This window comes from Neolamprologus brichardi, chromosome 1, assembly GCF_056152115.1.
Source record: "Neolamprologus brichardi isolate AB-2024 chromosome 1, ASM5615211v1, whole genome shotgun sequence".
In the NCBI taxonomy this organism is placed as follows: domain Eukaryota; kingdom Metazoa; phylum Chordata; class Actinopteri; order Cichliformes; family Cichlidae; genus Neolamprologus; species Neolamprologus brichardi.
Window position 1 is genome coordinate 8,387,781 of NC_142104.1, and position 20,785 is coordinate 8,408,565.

General features: G+C 37.7%; 1 protein-coding gene across 2 annotated transcripts in view; it reads left to right on the top strand.

Annotated features, from left to right (window-relative positions):
* Window positions 1-20,785, top strand: part of chst8 (carbohydrate (N-acetylgalactosamine 4-0) sulfotransferase 8) — a 170,599-nt gene that overhangs the window by 38,231 nt on the left and 111,583 nt on the right. For both annotated transcript variants that reach the window (XM_006779749.3, XM_006779750.3), the window contains exon 2: window positions 5,250-5,443. In XM_006779749.3, coding sequence (XP_006779812.1) covers window positions 5,284-5,443 — 160 coding nt within the window. In that variant the 5' untranslated portion in view covers window positions 5,250-5,283. The remainder of the gene's footprint in view (window positions 1-5,249; window positions 5,444-20,785) is intronic.

Genomic DNA, 20,785 nt, shown 5'->3' on the forward strand with positions numbered 1-20,785 from the left:
GAGCAGTCTAGGGTCAGGCTAAATTAGATTTGACTTGTGATTTAACTAGGCTACTCCAGTCTTGTTTTTGTCTTCTTTGCTTTTTTGTTTTTGCGTGGGGACATTCAGAGGTGCCACTGCTCATGTGCTTTGGATCATTGCCCAAGTGTTTTAACCTGCAGGACAAGAACTGATGGCATGAACTGATGTCTTCAGGTTTTTGTGGTAGAGAGCATAATCTAAAGTTCCATTAAGTAGAACAAGTCATTCAGGTTCTGAAACAATAAAGCAGCCCCAGATCACACTACCACCACGATGTTTGACTGTTAGTACGATCTCCTTTTTATGAAATGCTAGCTAGTTTTATACCAGATTTAACAGGACTCAAATGTTCCAAAAATGTTTACTTTTGTCTTGTCCACAGAATATTTTCCCATATGTCATTTTGCTTTTCTTTCTTTTTTTTCTTTTTTTTTGGGGGGGGGGGGGGGGGGGGTAAACGTAAGATGAGCCTTTTGTGTTCTTTCTGGTTATTAGTCATCGTAGATTTTTCCTTAATAAATTAAATAATACTTTTTAAAAAAATCTGAAACATTTAAGCATGACAAATATGCAAAAACTAAGAAATTTCGAAGAAGCAAATAACTTATACAGGTTATATACAGGTTTTCAGTAACCTGTATTTGCATGGTAACTGTAGGGGGTTCACAGTTGGCTCAATGTTCTAGCATATATTAATATGGCAGAAATGTCTGCTTGTACCCGCTTGTGGCCTTCACTGCTCCTGCTGTGAAGATGAAAGTGAAGAAAATGTTAAATAACACAACCACTGAGCACAGAGAGTTTTACGTCTTCATTACGACCATATACACAAAGATTTCTTCACCTTCACACAGAAAACTTTTAGAAACACCTTTCACAGTTTGTGCATGAGATGATACAAGCTTGATACAAGCTCCAAGTGTTGAAAGACTATTGTGTTGAACTGAAATGATGCACCCTTCAGTACATTCACCACATTGTAAAAAATAAAAAACAGAAAATGCATTTCTCTCCACACCTCTGTGTCAAATGTAAGCTTGCCTTTCCATAATAACAAATACTTATTCAAAGAAAAAACAATTCTCTCACCTTTTGATTGCACTTTTCGCAGTTTATCTTTGCTTGCGTGGTTTCTCTATAGATTGGCATGAAAAAACATTTAGGCCAGTGTTGTCAATAAAAACCAAAACATGGATTGGCATCTAACTAATTTATTTCAAGCACATGCAAATGAAGTCATGTTGTTCACTTCGATATGGGTTCTACTGCTGTATCAGTTCAGCTGCTATCTGTCCAAGTAAAGTATCCCTATCATTTTTATCTTACTCTACTGTGGCAGTTGTTGACAGCATGTCAATAATTTTTATTTTTAATGTAGCTTAGAATTTTTCTGGTCATCTATAGTGACCTTTCTAGAAGTTAAGGGCTTTGGAAGAATATTTCCTACTGGTAGTGTTACATGTTTGATACATACCATCCTTGGACTGGTATTGCCTCCTATGACATCTCTTTTAAAAGATAATTCTGTTTCCTTCTGTTCCCTAAATGGTAAAAATGACACTGCTGACCACAATACTTGAAGTACAGGGTGGGCCATTTATATGAAACAAAGCACACCATTGTTTTTCTTGTGACATTACCAATAAGTTTGATGTGTCACATGGCCCTCTTCCTATTGAAAAAACAAAAGTTGTATCCAAGATGGCCGACTTCTAAATGGCTGCTGTGGTCACCACCGATCTTGAGGAGTTTGCCCCCTCACATATACTAATGTGCCACAAACAGGACTTCAATATTACCAACCATTCCCATTTTATTACAGTGTATTCATATAAATGGCCCACCCTGTACTCTTATTTTCAATAGTACTACAAATGCGATAAAGTTCTGATTGTTTAAAGCAGTACCTGTGGTGACTTACTGACTGATTGATTTATATGCTGTGTGCACTTCCTGATGGATACATTACCAGTCAAAAGTTTGGACACACCATTTCATTTAATGGTGTTTCTTTATTTTTACTACTTTCCACATTGTAGATACACACTTGAATACATTAAATATATGAAGCAAGATGTATGGAATTATGTGGCAAAGAAAAAAATGATAAATAACTCTAAATATGTTTTATATTTTGTCTCATTTGAGGACCGCCCCAAGAAAGGAAGACCTAGGGTCACCAACCTCAGAAATTCCAAGTTAACAACACCTCAGATTAGAGCTCAGATAAATGCCACACAGACTTCCAGTAGCAGATACATCTCTACATCGATTGTTCAGAGGAGACTGTGTGAATCAGGCCTTTATGATCAAATAGCTGCTAAGAAACCACTACTAAGGAAAAGGAACAAGCAGAAGAGATTTGTTTGGGCCAAGAAACACAAGGAATGAAGTGCTGCACCAGATGGCCTGGCATCCACAGTCACCTAAGCTAAACCAAATTGAGATGGCTTGGGATGAGATGGACCGAAGAGTGAGGGCCAAAGGGGCCAACAAGTGCTCAGCATCTCTGGGAACTCCTTTAAGACTGTTGGAAAACCATTTCAGGCGACTACTCACTTGAAGCTCATTGAGAGAGAATGCCAAGAGTGTGCAAAGCAGTAATCAGGGTGACTATACTAAAGAATCTAATATATAACACATGTTTTAAGTTATTTCACTCTTTTTTTGTTTACTACATAATTCCCTATGTTTTCATTTGTAGTTTTGATGCCTTTAGTGAGAATCTACAATGTAAATAGTCATGAAAATAAAGAAAAAACAAACTTTTGACTGGTAGTGTATACAATACAAAACAAACCCATATACTTCACGCTACAGATGTGTGTTTGCACGCAAACATGGTGACATCTTACTGGCTGTTGAATTACTGTAGCATTGACTCACATTTGATTATTTGCTTGCATATTATATTTGAATGTCTTGCTTACATGGCTCCTTGTTTCTATTATTCAGATCTCTTTCCTAAGTCATAGCTAAACCTAGCTGGAATCCATGAAACAGATGCAAAAAAAAGATCTAAAACAATCATTTTTTTTCTTTTGCCAAGAGCTGACGAATCCTTTGAGAGTTTCAGTATCAGTGTTGAAGCACCAGAATCCTGTGTGTGAAAAACCTAATATCCCTTGTGGACACCATCTGAATTAGTTCAGTACTCCTACTCTAGGTGGAACACTGTTGTAACAGTAATGGATCACTGGCTGCATCTGCACTGATGATGAAATGCCAAGGCCCATTTCAGTAAAGGCTTACTTCACCTGACCAATGTATTTAAAAAAAAAGATTTTTGTGACACAAAAAACATTCCCATCCCTTGAAACACAAATGCATCCATCTGCATTCTGTGTATTTTCTCTTATTTTTATATTTGATCATTTTTCATTCCAAGTTGATGTTTTGATGTCTTGTTTGTCACTGTTTGTTACCTTTATTATGTAGTGAGATATTGTTATAAGTCCCTCTGGATTTCTGTTTCTTTTGCGTGTTTGTGCTGCATTCTTTTATTTATGTGTTTTATCATCTGTATCAACAAAAGTCAAATCTTGATAGAAATCTTTGTATATTCAAGAATTGCAGCAAACACGTGTCACAACTGGTTTTTGACACTCATTTATGGTTTTCAGTTCTGGTATCAGCACATGGTGCAATGTGAAAGTCAAGTTTTTGACATCCCTGAAATAGAGCCAATTTTGTTCTCTGCAATGGCAACACATGCTCGAGTAGTACCACAGCTCATTTGCATATTAATTTGAAGACAGATGCTACGCGGTCTTTCTGCTGTGTGAACAGACCTTAGAACAGGTCTGCGCCCATGCCAGTCCAACTGGAATTGTGTTTACTTGACTCTATCCTTACAAACAAAACACAGATTTCTTTATTTGGAAGAATTAGGTGTTCTCCATGTTGAATTTCTAAACAGCATTAATTTGTCTGACTCAATTTACTTTTTTTTTTAACTTAAATACCTGAATAGGCTGGGGTTTGGGGTGTGGATAAATACCCTGGCTTATTTTGTCTTTGTGAGTCTGTAATCTAGCGGAACTTCTTATGCTGTCAATGTGCACACAGACACCCAACAATTCTGATATAAGTGCTATAATCAGGTTTAAAATTATAGGACTCTATCTTGTGTTCATTTAAACGCAATATTAATCTTCATTTTCAGGCTGCATAGTGGAAAACATCACTCTGATTAGACACAAAAGTCTATGTGGACTGTTGCTGCATTCATAAAAAAAAAAAGGTTCAAGGATATTTACCAATGGTGGAAGAAGTAAGTAGATAATTTAGTTTAGTAAAAAGAAAAAGCTGTCCAATAGGCCAAATATGAATTACTGTGGAACTTGTCAGTTTTAGTTTTCAAGGTGTGCTCTTACACAACTAATTCCAAAATTCCTCTGGATATTTGGATATTTCTGAACAAACCTGTAACCAATTACAGCAATGAAATGTGTAAAATAAGAATAAATAAATAAATAAATAAAATGAAAATGTAAATGGACTATAGCATGCAGGGATGTAATTGTATCAAGCTCAACACACATTAGATAAATGGTTTTGATTGGCCCAGCATGGTGAAGGCCTAGTGCAAATCTGTGTGAACGGGAGGGGGCCAGATGTATTCTGCCACAACAAATTAAACATGAGTGTTCAGATTTGTTTGGTTCCAGGCTAAAATGCACCATATAAAAGTACTCCAACACAAGGAAGCATCCTGCAAAATGCACTTGTGGGAAGCAAAAATGCAGAAAATATGCACTCTTTAAAGAATCCGTATTATTGGGGTTTTTTTGTTAATCCCTTCCTTTGGTGTATTTTCATGATTATTATTTTTTTTTATTGACGTACTTGAACAAGACCAGCATTGTGGGGGGTTTTGGAAGTGGGAGTTTAAAGAGACAGAGGCTACTGTGGGTATAGTTGCACTGGAACATATATGATAAATATTTTGGTTTTTAAGGATTAAATGTTTCTGATTTTTTTGACTCTGACAATGCATTATTAACCTGTACATTGCATAATATGGACACTATTAATTATTTAACACTGATAAAACTAATGAGTTGATTGCATTTTTTCGTTTAGTGAGGGATGAGCACATTTTAAATATACAGAAATATGGTAACTAAGAGAATATATGTTATTTTCCATCAGTGTTGTTGACTGATTTAACTGCAATACTGATGCAAAGAAATGAAAATACTCACACTTTCTTTCATTTTCCTCAGAACTTATTACATTAGCATCTGACTGTGCTGCATCATGCTGTGGATGAAGTGGAAGATGGTGGTGGACTCCCTGCGTGGACGGAGAAGGAGACTGCCCTGTTCCCTCTGGTTTGTCCTGCTCTTCGCTGCTGGAGGTCTGGTTCTCTTCATCCACCAGCAGGCTCTGTCAGAGATGGTCCAGCAACAAGGCCCAGGTTAGTCTGTAGTTTCCCTAAAACAGATTTAACCAGTATGGCTTTTACGTTTACTGATATTTTCCCATTTTTAGATATTCTGATTAGTTAGTTTTTATATTAACCTTTATTACTCTTAGGATTTGTGTGTGTGTGTGTGTGTGTGTGTGTGTGTGTGTGTGTGTGTTCCACTGTATTTTCTCAATAGGCTTGAAAAGTTCTCAGAAACCTTTTAGGTGTTTTTTTTTTCACAGACAAAAACTGTATAAAGTACAGAATAAAAGTAACTTCAAATGCTCCAGTCACAAATCCACAGTCATGAATTTGATTATCACATCCAAAAATGGATAACCAGTAGGTGTATAGTGTCAAAATCAAAGTTATTGATTTAATCAAATTAAAATACTTTAGGCAATAGGAATAAGCAATAAAAGCATAACATTTCATTTAAAATCTAAATAACTGAGGCCCTCACTTTACTTTAGTGAGTGCTTATGATTCATTGATAAGAAAGAGAAGGGAAAAAATGGCATCAATGAGAAAGTTCCAAGGCAAATCCCACTGCGCTGCTAAAAGAAAACAAAGGCTCATCTCACATATGCCAAAAAAAACCCCATCTTGATGATGCTCAAGACTTTAGGGAAATAGTCTATGGACTGTCAAGAAAAACACTTTGGTTGGTTTGAATCCCCTTACATCGGGCATAAAAGTAACACAATATTTCATACAAAGAACATGATATCAACTCAAACATGGTTGTAGTAGTGTGATGATGTGAGGCTGCTTTTCAGCTTCAGAAACTGAAGCCAGCTTTAGGCAATCCTTGCCAAAGTGACTGAAAATACTACATCCAGATAAACAGAATTGACTTCTGGATTAAGCTGGGAGAACTCTCAATAATGTAGATATACACACCATGCAATCAAACTGGGAGACAGAGGCACATTCCAAATCAGAAAGTAGATTGCATGTATGAGCTGTTATATTATTTGCTTTGGTTTCACTAAGGAGCAGAAAAAAAAGATGGAGAGAGAAGCAGAAAAAAACATTTGTTCCCCAAATAATACCTTTTTCATTCCATCTCATGGAACAAATGGTCAGTTTTCAATCCTCCTCAAGAACAAGGCTCTATATTCAATTTCTAAATGAGTTAAACCTTTATCCTTGCAAAGTGACCCAGTGCCATTGTGCTTGGCACTCAGCGTTAAGAAGATTGGGGTATAAGCAGCCATGATGGAAGAGTGTCCTAATCGTGTACAACCGAGCTGCTTCATGTTTCAGAAACAAGAGATCAGCTGCATACATATGCACAGCTATGGCTTATGCTACAGTTTCAACCAAATGAGAGTGTCAGTCACATTTTTCTACGGCTGTTGGAAAAATCTATGAATTTCATTTTAACTTTGGTATTTTTATTCAGAGACTAAAGGGTGATGTTTCACCTTATTTTGATTTCACAAAATCACTACTTTAAGAACCATGTTCCAGTTGAAATCAAAAGACATCTTCTTTTTTTAATTAACAAAGTCATTTGTGACATGTTCACAGATTTTTGATCGAAGAAAATTATGAACCAGTCAAGGGAGCTCTTTGGAGATACAATCAACATCACCATCAGAGAGCCTCAGAGTCAGAGAAACTGTAATCCACTAAGTAGGCTATCTGCACTATCATGTGTCAACAGCTCTGTGAATCATTATGAATATGAGTGGTGTCACACTCCACAGCAATAAGAGCCACTTAGCCAGAGTGGAATCTCTCCAACCCTCTAATATTCCCCTGATTGTCAGATGCTTTCAGGCACGGTGTCAGGTGGAAAAAATGGGCATTTGCAATGACAAGCAGGACACACACGGAAGCACACATGCAAGACAAACATTCACATTATGTAGAAACACACAAACTATGACAGCCAGTATTCAATATTCATGAGAAATATCTAACCAAGACCCATAAGAGCTTGTAATGATTACAAGAACCAGATGCTTTGTGAAATCTGGTATGAAACTGTGTTGGAGGTGGACCATTACTTTAAAGGAACAATATTTTTCAACAAAAGCACAACACAGTTTGAGGAGATTTTTTAAAAAAAAAAAAAAAAAACTAACAAAAAAAACAAAAATGTCCATACTATGCAATGTATACTCTCTATATAAAACTATATATATGAATTTTAGTAATATTATTATATTATATTATTATTATTTCTAATGTGTCATTTTATTTTAGCCATGTTGCCAATCTGAGACATGATTTCATTCTTTCCCTTAAATTAGTACCCTGGACAGGTTAACACTCTATTGCAGGGCTAACACAGGCAGACGGACCACCATTTAGACTCACGTTCACACCTATGGCCGATTTAGAATTGTCATTTTACCTAACACTTACATGTCTCTGGACTGTGGGAGAAAGTTAGAGTAACCAAAGCGATGTAATTTGAAACCAGGACCTTTTGCTGTGAGACAAAGCTGCTAACTGCTTGTGAGGTAGCATAACATTAGCAGCATGGAAAGTGATAGGAAGACAGCATCTGCAGACTGTTCAAGTTTCTTTTAAGTGTTCTTTCGTTTCTGGCATGGCCTTTCAACAATTGTTTCACAAAACATAAAAACCTGGTAGTCAAAATCTCACCTGCTTTATATAGAATTCCACTCACACCTGGACCTCATTAACCTCTACCATTGGGAAAATAGGGTAGACTAAATAACACAGTCTAGACAAAGAAACCGGAATAAAATCATTTTTCCACTTAATAAACTCATTCACCCAGCCACACGGTTTGAAAAGTCAATCTTTTCACTTAATCTGACTCATGAGGTTATTTTAAATGAAAAAAACACAAAAGAAACACCTTAATTTGGTTACACCCAATTGACATGATCAATGACATCATATCCTATAAAATCAGGAAGTACTGGGGCGGCCCTTCCCATATACCTGTTTTACACATAGCACCTGCTCAAAGGAACACACATTGGTAAGTATAACCAAACTACATAAACAAATGAAAGATTCAAATCAATTAATGATGAAGTGACATTTAGCTTTAAGAACATTTGCACAGATGAAATGAATATAACCAATGCTACCACAAACAGACCCAGGATAGTGTGTAGAGCCAAGGTTACATGTGCTGTGTTTACATTAAAGCATTATGATAGACTATAAGATAACAGAACACAAAATAACAATATATGCAAGTGACAAATGGTAAATGAATTCAGTACTAGCCACTTTGTCACACTGCTCCAAAATTTAAATATTTTAAATTGTAGATATTTAGAGTTACTGTTAATTTTTATAAACTTGAGTAAAATAACTATTCATTTGAAATTTTAGAAGAATTTTGAAACTGATTATTCATACTTTTAGTATAACGACATAAAGAAATGGAATGACATGTAGAACACACCAAAAAGGAAAAAGGCAATTCTACATACAGCAGAATAAAAAAATAATTCTTAAGAAATAGAAACTCTAAGCAAAACTAAGTACTGACTTAAAAATTTAGATATGCAGCAATTTTGCCATTGCCTTATGAATTTGGAGGTCACACAGCAAAAACAATTTCTTCAGTCTGACATAGTTGGGCAGCAACTAATTCAAACTAGGCTAAGGAAAAAGGTTGCAACTTCACAGTTACACCTATCAAATGTCAGTGCATATGTTTTTAAACTGATGATTATGTACTGGGGAACAAAAGTGTAGTTTTGGGATCTATGATTAAATAAAGAGGTGAAGTACTGGTGTGGTGCAGTACAGGTGGGTGGGGGTAGCATATTTAAGGCTAAGAAGTCACTAATGACCAAGGAAGGTATGAAGTATATTCCAGCGTCCTCCTATGCCAGAATGATTAAATACATAATGGCTAATATGTATTTGCGTGTAAATGTGTTGTAATGTCTGTTTAAATGCTTTCCCGTGATTATTTTCATGTTGGCTTGAAATAAAATATCTCCCTCTGCTGGTACTGCAGCTTACTGCAACTTCTGCCTGCATAACCATTTCAAACTTCGGAGAGGCAAAGCTAGAAGTATGGTGGAGTGGTGTTTCTATTACATGCTCTGCCATGATACTGGGTTGCTCTATATGTAAAATGGAATATAGTAAAGATGAGGTACTCTAAAGTTAGAAGACACAAACAAGGCTGAGCTCCATATCCGCACACTATGCCGTTACTACAAATAAAGGTTTGAAGTAAAAGGCTCCCAACATGAACAATTAAAGAAGGTGGAGGCTACAATCTTCCTCAAGTGAATCAATGCTAATAAGTGGCAGCAGCATGTCCTTAATGAGTTCTCTCTTTTGATTAGTAGCCATCTTTTCAAACCAGTAGTGTATGTCTTATGATTCGTTTTGCAGCCTAAGCACATCCTTTTATCTCTTCTACTGTATCACTACTTGGAATTGAAGTAAGAATTTCACTTTACTAAATCATGCATGAGAGACTGTGTGCTGTATACAGAACACAGTGGCTACACAGTGTTCCCAGCCCCCTCGCTAAAGCACAATAAGCAAGCAGTATCTTTGCCTTAAGCTATGGTGCTTCACCCGAGCAGAAGCTCATATCTAATAGAGCAGAGTTATAATACATTGGGTGTCAGCTTTTATCTGCCACCCCCTCCTTCTCCACCTCTTTATTTGGCTCACACTGTACTTAGGAGCTTTGTATCCCATGGTTTAGATGGCCTGCACAATGGTAGCTGAGAAAACTGCTCTTTAAATGGCCACAGTCATCTCCTGAACACTCTGAAGTAATTGTTTAAGGACAATTGGAGGAACAGCATCGAGTTTTACAGGGAGAACAGACACCTGAAGAGGTTGCAGTTCAGATAAATTGTCTGCACAAAGTTAGACCTCTAGGCATTTTTCCAGTGAGTCTGACTCCAGCTGCTTCAGGGAGTGGAAGGTTGCCCTATGTTTCACCTCAAGAACCCCAACACAGAGCAATCCACAGATGAAGAAGTAGAGCATCAGCTGCTGCTTGGTTGCTTGTGTATTTATTGGTAAGCAAGTGGCTAAATCTCAGTTTAATTGATAGTAACATGCTATATGCTAATGTTATTTTAACCTTAAACACTTAAAATCTCCAACTAAAAGATTGCTTTTAGGACTTTTTTTTCTGAGAGGAAAAATTGAAGATTTTCAGGGTACATTTCTGAACTTAACTGAGTTATCACCATTTACTGGGTGGCTAGGATGGATGTTAAAAACATCTTTTAGTAGAGAAGATATCATCACTACCTTTGATCTTGTTTCATAGTGACTGGCTGATGTTTACTGTTACTGTGGAGTGGGATGCTGGTAAAGGCCAAGGTCTGAAAATGTCAGTCTCTACCAACTGCCTTTCCATGAATGAAGTTAAAAAAACACCTCTTTCCTTTGAATGCCATGATAAATTTAAGCCCAGTCCTGACAACGAAAGAAAAACAACTAGAGGTGTTTTGTGTGTGTGTGTGTGTGTGTGTGTGTGTGTGTGTGTGTGTATATATATATATATATGTATATATATATATATATAAATACATAAATGCAGATGCTTATGCAGAATGTCATACACTAGGGTTGTAGCAGTACAGGAAGCAGTGTTCAAAAAACAGTGAGATAATGTTTCTTCTACAACATATTATAAATATTGTCATAAATATTAGGCAGCATGCACACAATACAAATGCATGCAGTTTGAAAAAATCAGAAAGGTAATACATAAAATGTGAGAACATCTTCAGATGGGAATAGTTTTTTATAATCATGTAAAGTGTATTTTGAAACACTACGACTTTCTACAGTAAATAAAAGCAAGGAAAAAATTAATTTGCCTTGGCCATCCCTCTTGTTTATCCACATGGACCTTGCCAGGAACTGGGCATATTGTTTCACGCTTCAAGGAAAAACTTGATCTCTCTGTCAGAGTCCCAGTAATCCCCTAAGCCTTTTCTGTTTGCATAGTCCAATTTAGCTGTCTCTTAATGTAATTAAATTGTGCTGATGACCCTAGGTGCAGAGGAACTGCACTGTGCTTGTAAGCAAATCCACCACAGGATGGAAAATCGCACTGTTATATTATTCCATTTTTCCATTATTTGATGCGTGTGTGCAAAGCTCCTTTAAATAAGTCTGTTTGTGTTGTGTTGGCACAATCCCCACTATTCCTCCTAAAGCAGGAAGATTGAAAAGCATTGGAAAGCAATACTTGGCAAAGCCAACATCACAGTACTTCTGAACAACCTTAAGTATAAAATTTCCCATAAAACAAAATGCATTCTGTCTCATGAGCAACTATGAAAACACACCTTAATTGAAATGATGTAGAAGTGCTAAGCTGCTTAGTGCTAGGATCACATGACATCTGGCATTAGGCATATGTGGATATCCTGGAAACTATTTCAGCAACTGATTTCCTGCAATCAGTTCTTCCTTTTGCTGTCCACCTCAGGGAATGGAGGAAACCTTATTGGGGGCCTCTGGGGTGCCCTGAAAGGGGGAAAAAAAAGACTATTTTAAAGCATGGGTATCAGGTGCCCGAATCACCATTTCACTAGCGTCTTCCAGACCTAGGTCATGTCTATTGGATTTGAAATGGAGCTGCTCAGAGGCAACTGCAAGGTCATGTGGTTTTCCATTAACATTAATGCCCAGTGTTATGCCATGGGAGCCTTGCAGTATAATCTGTTTACCCTGCCATCTGATCCTGCTCACCAGTGGCTTCACTATTTCAGTCTGTACAAATAGATTTGATATTATTTTTTGCATTCCTGCTCTAACAGAGGTCAGTATAAAATAAATAACTAAATAAATAATCATATCTCACTTTAATGATTGTAGCGCATGTATGCATAAATGTTTGTATGTACCCTATCTCCTCTTTAACGAAGGCCTAGTCTCATCAAAACTGTGCACAAACATCAAGCATACAGCGATTGTTAAGATCTATGTTTTGTTTTTTTTAGATTTATTATAAATCCAAATTCTTTGTTGATATTTAAATGTGGTAGTACTATCACTGCATTTTTTTTAACATGTCACACTCAACATATGGGTGTTCGTATATAAGTATATAAGGTCAGCAAAATTTGCAATGCAATGCAATTTAGTTTGAGTCACAACTAAATACAAAATGAAGATGAAGATGAGTGCTATCAGCCTGACAAAAACCTAGTAAATACAGTTGTAAATATAAATTAAATAATAAATAAACATTATTGTAGAGTTCTCTGTTGAACTCTTCTTCACTCTTCTTCTTCTTCTTCTTCACAAGTAAAACAAAACAAAACACAAAAACAAATTTAAAACAGCTGATGCTGTGCTATCCAGAAAGCCATGAAAAATGAAACACAAACCCAAAAGGAAATTGGGAGCGGAAACAAGCAAATAAGGGAGAGGATGTTGATTGAAATAAAAAAAGAAGAAAAACATATGCTGTGATCTTTCTTTCAGTTCAGCGGAGTTGAGGATGCATCTTTTGAGCCACTGACAAGCAAACAGGGTTAGAGTCCCTGCTGAGCAGAAGAGCATGGCTTGGCCATCCTGCTGTTGGTGGTGGGGCTTTCAGGTTGCCCTTTTCCATAATACCACGCTGGGTAACATTATGAACTCCAAAGGAAATAAAACAGAATGATGCTGAGCACCAGGTGGATCCAACAGAGAGGCTCATTTTTGAAAATTTCTTTGAAGACAGTAATCACAGATGTTCCCTCTTGATGCTGTCAGTCTTCCTCAAGCTATGTCACACCAAAAACTGAGGCTGTCTCTGTGACTGTGTTGTAAAATGTGGCATAATGGAATAATTGGGAGAATTTCCTACCAAACACTGGTTGGGATTATTGTTTTCTGTTCATTTTGGTTATATTTGCTTGTTTTTTAACGTGTGTGATGTAGGTCACACCTATGTGGATGTGATTTACTCTAATCCAGCTGCCAGCTATTTGGAGTTGAGTACTAGGAGGAGATGATTAGAGTGTTCAAAGTCCTTCTCTGTGTAGGAGAGAGAAAGTTGGAAACCTGTGTGTGGGGAGAGGATGCAGGTTCGCTGTGGAGCACAGGAGAAGCGGGCTGGAGGTGGTTTGAATAGGAGACCTCAGTTGTATTGAGAAAAGCACACCTTTGAAGAAAATCGTTTTTTACCTGGCTGGTTCTTTTTTGTTAATAATCTGTTTTATTGGAAGGATGATTCATTTTTAATTATCAAAAATTCACATATATATACAGTGGGGCAAAAAAGTATTTAGTCAGCTACCGATTGTGCAAGTTCCCCCACTTAAAATGATGACAGAGGTCAGTAATTTGCACCAGAGGTACACTTCAACTGTGAGAGACAGAATGTGAAAAAAAAATCCATGAATTCACATGGTAGGATTTGTAAAGAATTTATTTGTAAATCAGGGTGGAAAATAAGTATTTGGTCACCTCAAACAAGGAAAATCCCTGGCTCTCACAGACCTGTAATGTCTTCTGTAAGAAGCTTTTCTGTCCCCCACTCGTTACCTGTATGAATGGCACCTGTTTGACCTCATCATCTGTATAAAAGACACCTGTCCACAGCCTCAACCAGTCAGACTCCAAACTCCGCCATGGCCAAGACCAAAGAGCTTTCGAAGGACACAGGAAAAGAATTGTAGACCTGCACCAGACTGGGAAGAGTGAATCTACAATAGGCAAGCAGCTTGGTGTGAAAAAATCAACTGTGGGAGCAATCATCAGAAAATGGAAGACATACAAGACCACTGATAATCTCCCTCGATCTGGGGCTCCACGCAAGATCTCATCCCGTGGGGTCAAAATGATCATGAGAACGGTGAGCAAAGATCCCAGAACCACACGGGGGGACCTGGTGAATGACCTGCAGAGAGCTGGGACCAAAGTAACAAAGGTCACCATCAGTAACACACTGCAACGGCAGGGAATCAAATCCCGCAGTGCCAGACGTGTTCCGCTGCTGAAGCCAGTGCATGTCCAGGCCCGTCTGAAGTTTGCCAGAGAGCACATGGATGATACAGCAGAGGATTGGGAGAATGTCATGTGGTCAGATGAAACCAAAGTAGAACTTTTTGGTATAAACTCAACTCGTCGTGTTTGGAGGAAGAAGAATACTGAGTTGCATCCCAAGAACACCATACCTACTGTGAAGCATGGGGGTGGAAACATCATGCTATGGGGCTGTTTTTCTGCCAAGGGGACAGGACGACTGATCCGTGTTAAGGACAGAATGAATGGGGCCAAGTATCGTGAGATTTTGAGCCAAAACCTCCTTCCATCAGTGAGAACTTTGAAGATGAAACGAGGCTGGGTCTTCCAACATGACAATGATCCAAAACACACCGCCCGGGCAACAAAGGAGTGGCTCCGTAAGAAGCATTTGAAAGTCCTGGAGTGGCCTAGCCAGTCTCCAGACCTCAACCCCATAGAAAATCTGTGGCGGGAGTTGAAAGTCCGTGTTGCTCTGCGACAGCCCCAAAACATCACTGCTCTTGAGAAGATCTGCATGGAGGAATGGGCCAAAATACCAGCTACTGTGTGTGCAAACCTGGTAAAGACCTATAGTAAACGTTTGACCTCTGTTATTGCCAACAAAGGTTATGTTACAAAGTATTGAGTTGTATTTTTGTTATTGACCAAATACTTATTTTCCACCCTGATTTACGAATAAATTCTTTACAAATCCTACCATGTGAATTCATGGATTTTTTTTTCACATTCTGTCTCTCACAGTTGAAGTGTACCTCTGGTGCAAATTACTGACCTCTGTCATCATTTTAAGTGGGGGAACTTGCACAATCGGTGGCTGACTAAATACTTTTTTGCCCCACTGTATATATATGGGGATATTTTTTTTAAAGGACTGGACTGGAAACTGCCTGTAGGAACCTCTGTGCCAGAGGTGTCTGAAGAGGGAAAGTCTACTCTGCAATTAGGAGGTGGCAATCGTAATGGTGGAAGCAGCTGGGAGTTGTAATAGAAGTGATTGAGAGACTAAGAGTTGCACTCCCAGACCAAAGCATGGAAACTCATGCAAGGTCCATTAAGTTGGATGGAAACTCTTTCTTAGAGTTTCCATCCAACTTCGAATCAATATGTTTATTGATTGCTTATACCTATGATTGACCCCTCCTTTTTTTTGACAATAACTGGGCTAATAACTCTTTGTCTATAACAATGGAGCTGCAAGCCAGAATTACACTCCAATCCCACTTGTTCACTTTGAGAAAAGAAAAAAAAAGTTGTTGCATACCCTATTTTTACTGTGAGCGTGGTGATTTTCTCCTGGTCACTTACAAAACTTACTTTCTTCTTATCCCAAAGTAGTTTTTGCTCACTTTTTCACAACTCAACGCTAAAGGATTGTTTTCAGTAAGGCAGTTGCATATTTCTGATGAATTAATTTCATCAGACAGCATATGTGTGATGCATAAGCTTCAGCTTGTCTTCACTGCTATAACATATCGGAAAAGCAGAAAACCATGTCTAAAGCTTTAAAATATGCTTTAAAATTTGAGCTTTATAGACATATTCCATAAGGCTCTGAATGCTATAGACAGGAAGAGACATACAAAGATAAAGTGGGGGAGACAGAGGTTATATAACTACTGCTCTCACCAAGGAGACATTTTGTTACATGAAAAGAAAAGCAGTAATAATAAATGCTCAAATGTTCAAAGTTGTTGAACTTATCGTTTGCTTAGTAAGGGAAGATTATGAAAGATTAGATTATTGTTAGCCCAGCAAATATGCATATTTTATTATTCTGTTAAATAGGTCAATTGATAATATGTAAGTATTATTGATTCTCTATTAAACATGACAACAGGACATCTAAAGATTAGATCTGTTATTTAAAGTTATAATGTGTTTCTATGCAATGTCCAAAAAACAAAACATTTTTTCCATTTTCACAGATTAATTATTTTTGATGCAAAAACACTAAGTCCCAAAAAAAAGGTTTATCTACAATTGAATGGGCTTCAATGCGAATGCTTGTTGTGAAATACCAAATTAAGGTCAAAAGGTAAAGTAGAAAATTTAATGTTTGTTGGTTAAACATGATGTAGTAGTAGTAATGATAATGATAATAATAATAATGATAATAATGATAATAAGTGCAAAATGTGACATTTTTGCCAAAAACAGAGATTAAAGAGAAGAAAAGCTTCCACTCAACACAAGTCTGTATGAGCTATATTATTGTACACGAAACATACCATTCTCCTCCCCCATTATAGTCATGGATATTATTCTGGGAGGGACTCCACAGGATTGTTCTCAGAGGACAAGCCCTGTCTGAGGAGCACTGATCCATCCCTGCAGACTGAAGCCAGCGTACCCATTATCAAATCAGACTTGAACCTATCCCCTGTCAGCCAGGGAGACATGTTGAATGGATATCATTGTGCACTGCTGAGGCTTCCATCACTGTAATCCCTCTACAAAGTGCAGGCACTCTTAGAGAAAAATGAAAAGACTGGAGGAGAGAGTGGCCTATTCACCATGTGTGTCACTGCAGAGGGCACAAGGAGGGAAGTCAGTGGATTCAGTGGCCTGAGCTGGTGACTCCTCAGCCCTCCCCCAGCCAGAAAAGAACAAAAGATTAAGCCCTCCTGCTATCCAAAGTGATAACAAGCTGTCAACTTCTAAAATGTAATCTGCTGACTCCGGGAGGAAGTGGTGGTGTCAGTGGAGTGGGCTGCCAGCTGATGCTTATCTTCTGAATGGCATGCCATTGATGGAGAGAGCTGTGGCCCGGCTGGCAGACACATAAAAGCCACCTCTGTCTGCTTCCAAACAAAGAGGTCTGCACGAGCAAAGGAATCCATAGTGAGCCAATTTTCGACATATTTATATACATATATTCCCTCCAGACCTCCCCTTGATTTGTGATTTGGGGCACAAAGGAAAGGTGATGAGAAAGATAAATGACATGGATAGAGGCCAATAGACTGGGGATAATAAGGAATTGCCCCCGACAATGCTGACAAGTGATGGGAGGCTCCCCTCTGTTAACTTGTCTCTCGAGCTCTTCCACTCAGTCTGGGCACAGATTGTTAAATGTAAAAGCCATCTTGCTGCCAACGCCAAGTCCTAATGCATACTTCAGTGGGCAGTGAGGCTGCGATATGGGAGCTGTCACCAGACTGAAGCCACTGAATCAATCCAAACTGGGCATTGTCCAGACTTTTAACAAGGGGATTGCCATACAGCTAATTGCCTGCACCTAGTGTATCTTTCTGTCTCTTATCAACCCCGTGCCCCTACACCCCCACTCTGTTTGTTTCTCCCAGTGTTACAACTCCAAAATTGCTTTTAAATTACCCAACTGAGCTGCCAGATGGCTAATAAAACATGCACAGCCATCTTTGATCATATTAGCTATTAATATTGACAAGCCAGATTTTTTATGTCAGATTTGTGTAGGGGTTGTATCTCTAATAGGGTAAAGAATCTGATTTTCTGGTCCATACAAAAAGCCACTTGCAATCTCAGTAGATATGGCAGAGAGAAGGAATTAGTCACAGAGGAGCTATTTCAGGCTGTTTACAATGTGATTTCAAACCAGTACTGGGTGGGGGGTCTCTTGTGGATTTGAGGCTATTGATCTCCGAGCACCAGTCATATGACAAGAAATAGATCCTCTTAGTTTTTTTTCTGTACAGCTGAATGAGAAAGAAATGACTTTGACCTGGTGCTATTTCAGATACACTGGAGTCACTCTGTATGTGTTGGTGTTGTTGCCCAAAAGTGGTGCTTGAGAATGAACCTGAAGATTTAGTTGATGGATCTAAATCCATCAACTAAATCTAAGTTGAGCATACATATAGGGAACTATAAGTAACAGTTGTTTTTTGTCCAATTTAGCAGATTACACTCTATTTAAACAAGGCTTTGCTCTAAGGCACACAGGTGTTTTGGGTAAAATGCTAAATTAAACATGCTAGCATGGCCAGAGTTGCCATAATCGGATATTGTATAATGTCTAACATTTCCCATTTACCAAACTGTTTTAGTTTGTGTAAATGGCATGTTAATAAAAACAAGCTGCAATGAAAGTTGTCATAAACCCAAGCATTGGAAGAATTGGTGGCACTAGATTAAAATCAGTATTGGGGAAAATCTGTATTGCAAAGTATATAGGCCAAATATGACTAGATTCCCCACAGGCCTTTTGCAGCATCTGAAATCCATGAATAACTTATTTTAAGTTGGTCCGACATTAGTCCCTCTATTCAGGACATTTCCATCACTTGAAAAATGATTCTGCTACTGTTATATTAGTGTTATCAATCATGTTGGAGAGTGGTCCCTTACTAACACAGTACGTACTATTAGAAAGTGTTGTCTTGAGATTTCATCCAGAAATCACTTTTGCTGATCAAACAGTGACAGTAGTTGGCAAATATCAAACACGATGAGCTTGGCCTTGGACAAAAAGTCAATTTCCTGCCTTGTGGCTGGGTTACTGGACAGGTAATAAGTGTGTTTGAGCCAATGTGTAATTAAAGTGAATCCAGTGGGACACAAAAAAGATAATGATATTGACTGAAGATCCTGTTATTTGTCATACTCAATTATTTTTACACTGATGTGTAAGGTAGTACATTTACAGTGCAGCAAAGCTTATTCCAGATTTTATTTTAATAACAGCCACAAAAGCTAAAATTCTTTCCAATCCCTGGTGAAATATAAGAAAATATAAGAAAATATTTTTATTCAATACAACCATGTATTCAAAAACAACGTTGGATACTTTGTAAATGTAAATTAGAAATGAATGCAGTTATTTTCAAATCACATAAACCCTATATTCAGCTGAAAATAGTAATTAATTATAAATAGACTGTAAAGTAGATGCATAAACTACTAATAACAAATTTCAGAATGCTGTAGCAACAATTTGAAAGCATAAGTTTTAAAAGGAAACAATAGTAAGGTATTTACTAACAAACATGATTGTTTTTTTAATTTAGCTGAAATGCTGTTATTTCCATGATTGCTCTCACATTTTAGCCCCTGTTTTGTCAGGTTTAGGAAATTTTTGTATTCATTCATTCATTTAAATTGCCAGCCTTTGGAATCTTGTGCATGTAAAAACTCAAAAAGGTACTCAGACAATAGAGTAGACTACATTGCATTGCCAGTGACCCAATGCAGTAAGACCTTGTGTTTATTTCACATACTAACCACTTATAGTTTATTGAATTCAGTCCACTGATCGTCATGGCAAAAGAAGATTGGCAGTGTTGTCTCCAAAATAAATTATTCAGGAACAACTCTGCAATCAGGTAACATACAGTATGTTTTATCTGCGTTATTTCCCTCTGGATAGGCAACATACCCAGTGGGGCACTGTATTTCAAATACAGCTATTACATGGTGCTGTGCATCTTCCCACCTTATCTCAACTCCAAAGCTTTGTCCTTTTTAGCTAATGACCTTCAGCAACACAATGAGAGGCCATTAATGTCAATTCTGAGGATGCATCACAACAATCTAAACCTCATTTCTGACTCTATTACTGTCAGATGATGAACACATCTGTGATGAGGAGAGTTTTGTGAAATGAAAAATTAGTGCCCATCTTGCCATTGACAGCCTTTATTCTAGAAGCTATTCAATGTTTTCATGCTTGACATATAAATAAACCCCCTAATTTTATTTTCAAGTAAGGAAAAATGACGTGAAAATTGCACCTATCACAGTTTTCTTCCAGAATATATGACAACCTTCTTAAGACTGCCATCCTTTGAGAATGTTATATTTTGACATTAAGGTGAATTAAGAACTTTTGTCCTTGGGTTTCTTTATTTTTCTATTTTTTTCTGTTGCCCCTTTTCTTTTATTTGTCTTATTCTGCCTTTTATACTAGGACCTTTTAGCGCAGACTTCACAGAAAATTGAAAGGCTTTCAGGCGACTGCCAGGCAGTTTGCAGAATGTTTTCCTGAGTCAGAACCATTTTTGCTCATTGTGTTTTACTGCATTAGACTGAGCCCATAACAGGTGCAGGCCATTAAATTACATGAAGACAAATTGAGCTGTTCACTACCCATTTCCAATTTTCTCAGAGGTTGGCACAAAAGGGAATTAGACATAGATCCCCCTATATTTATTTCGTGATATCTCTGTGAGTCTTTGAGGTATTTTGTCTTCCTGCACCATAAAAACACAGCACTGCTTGTTTTATGAGAAGTGACTAAGGTTACACAGAGGCTAAGGGAGTTAACCTCCATATATACAGTAAGACTTCCTTTCATTTCCAATTGCTGCTCAATGATCATAGATGATTTTGTCCACCTGCACTAGAAATGATACACTTACCCCCACTGTACTGTACTGTATGCCTCACTGGTCCTTTAGCTTATTGGTGCAGAAA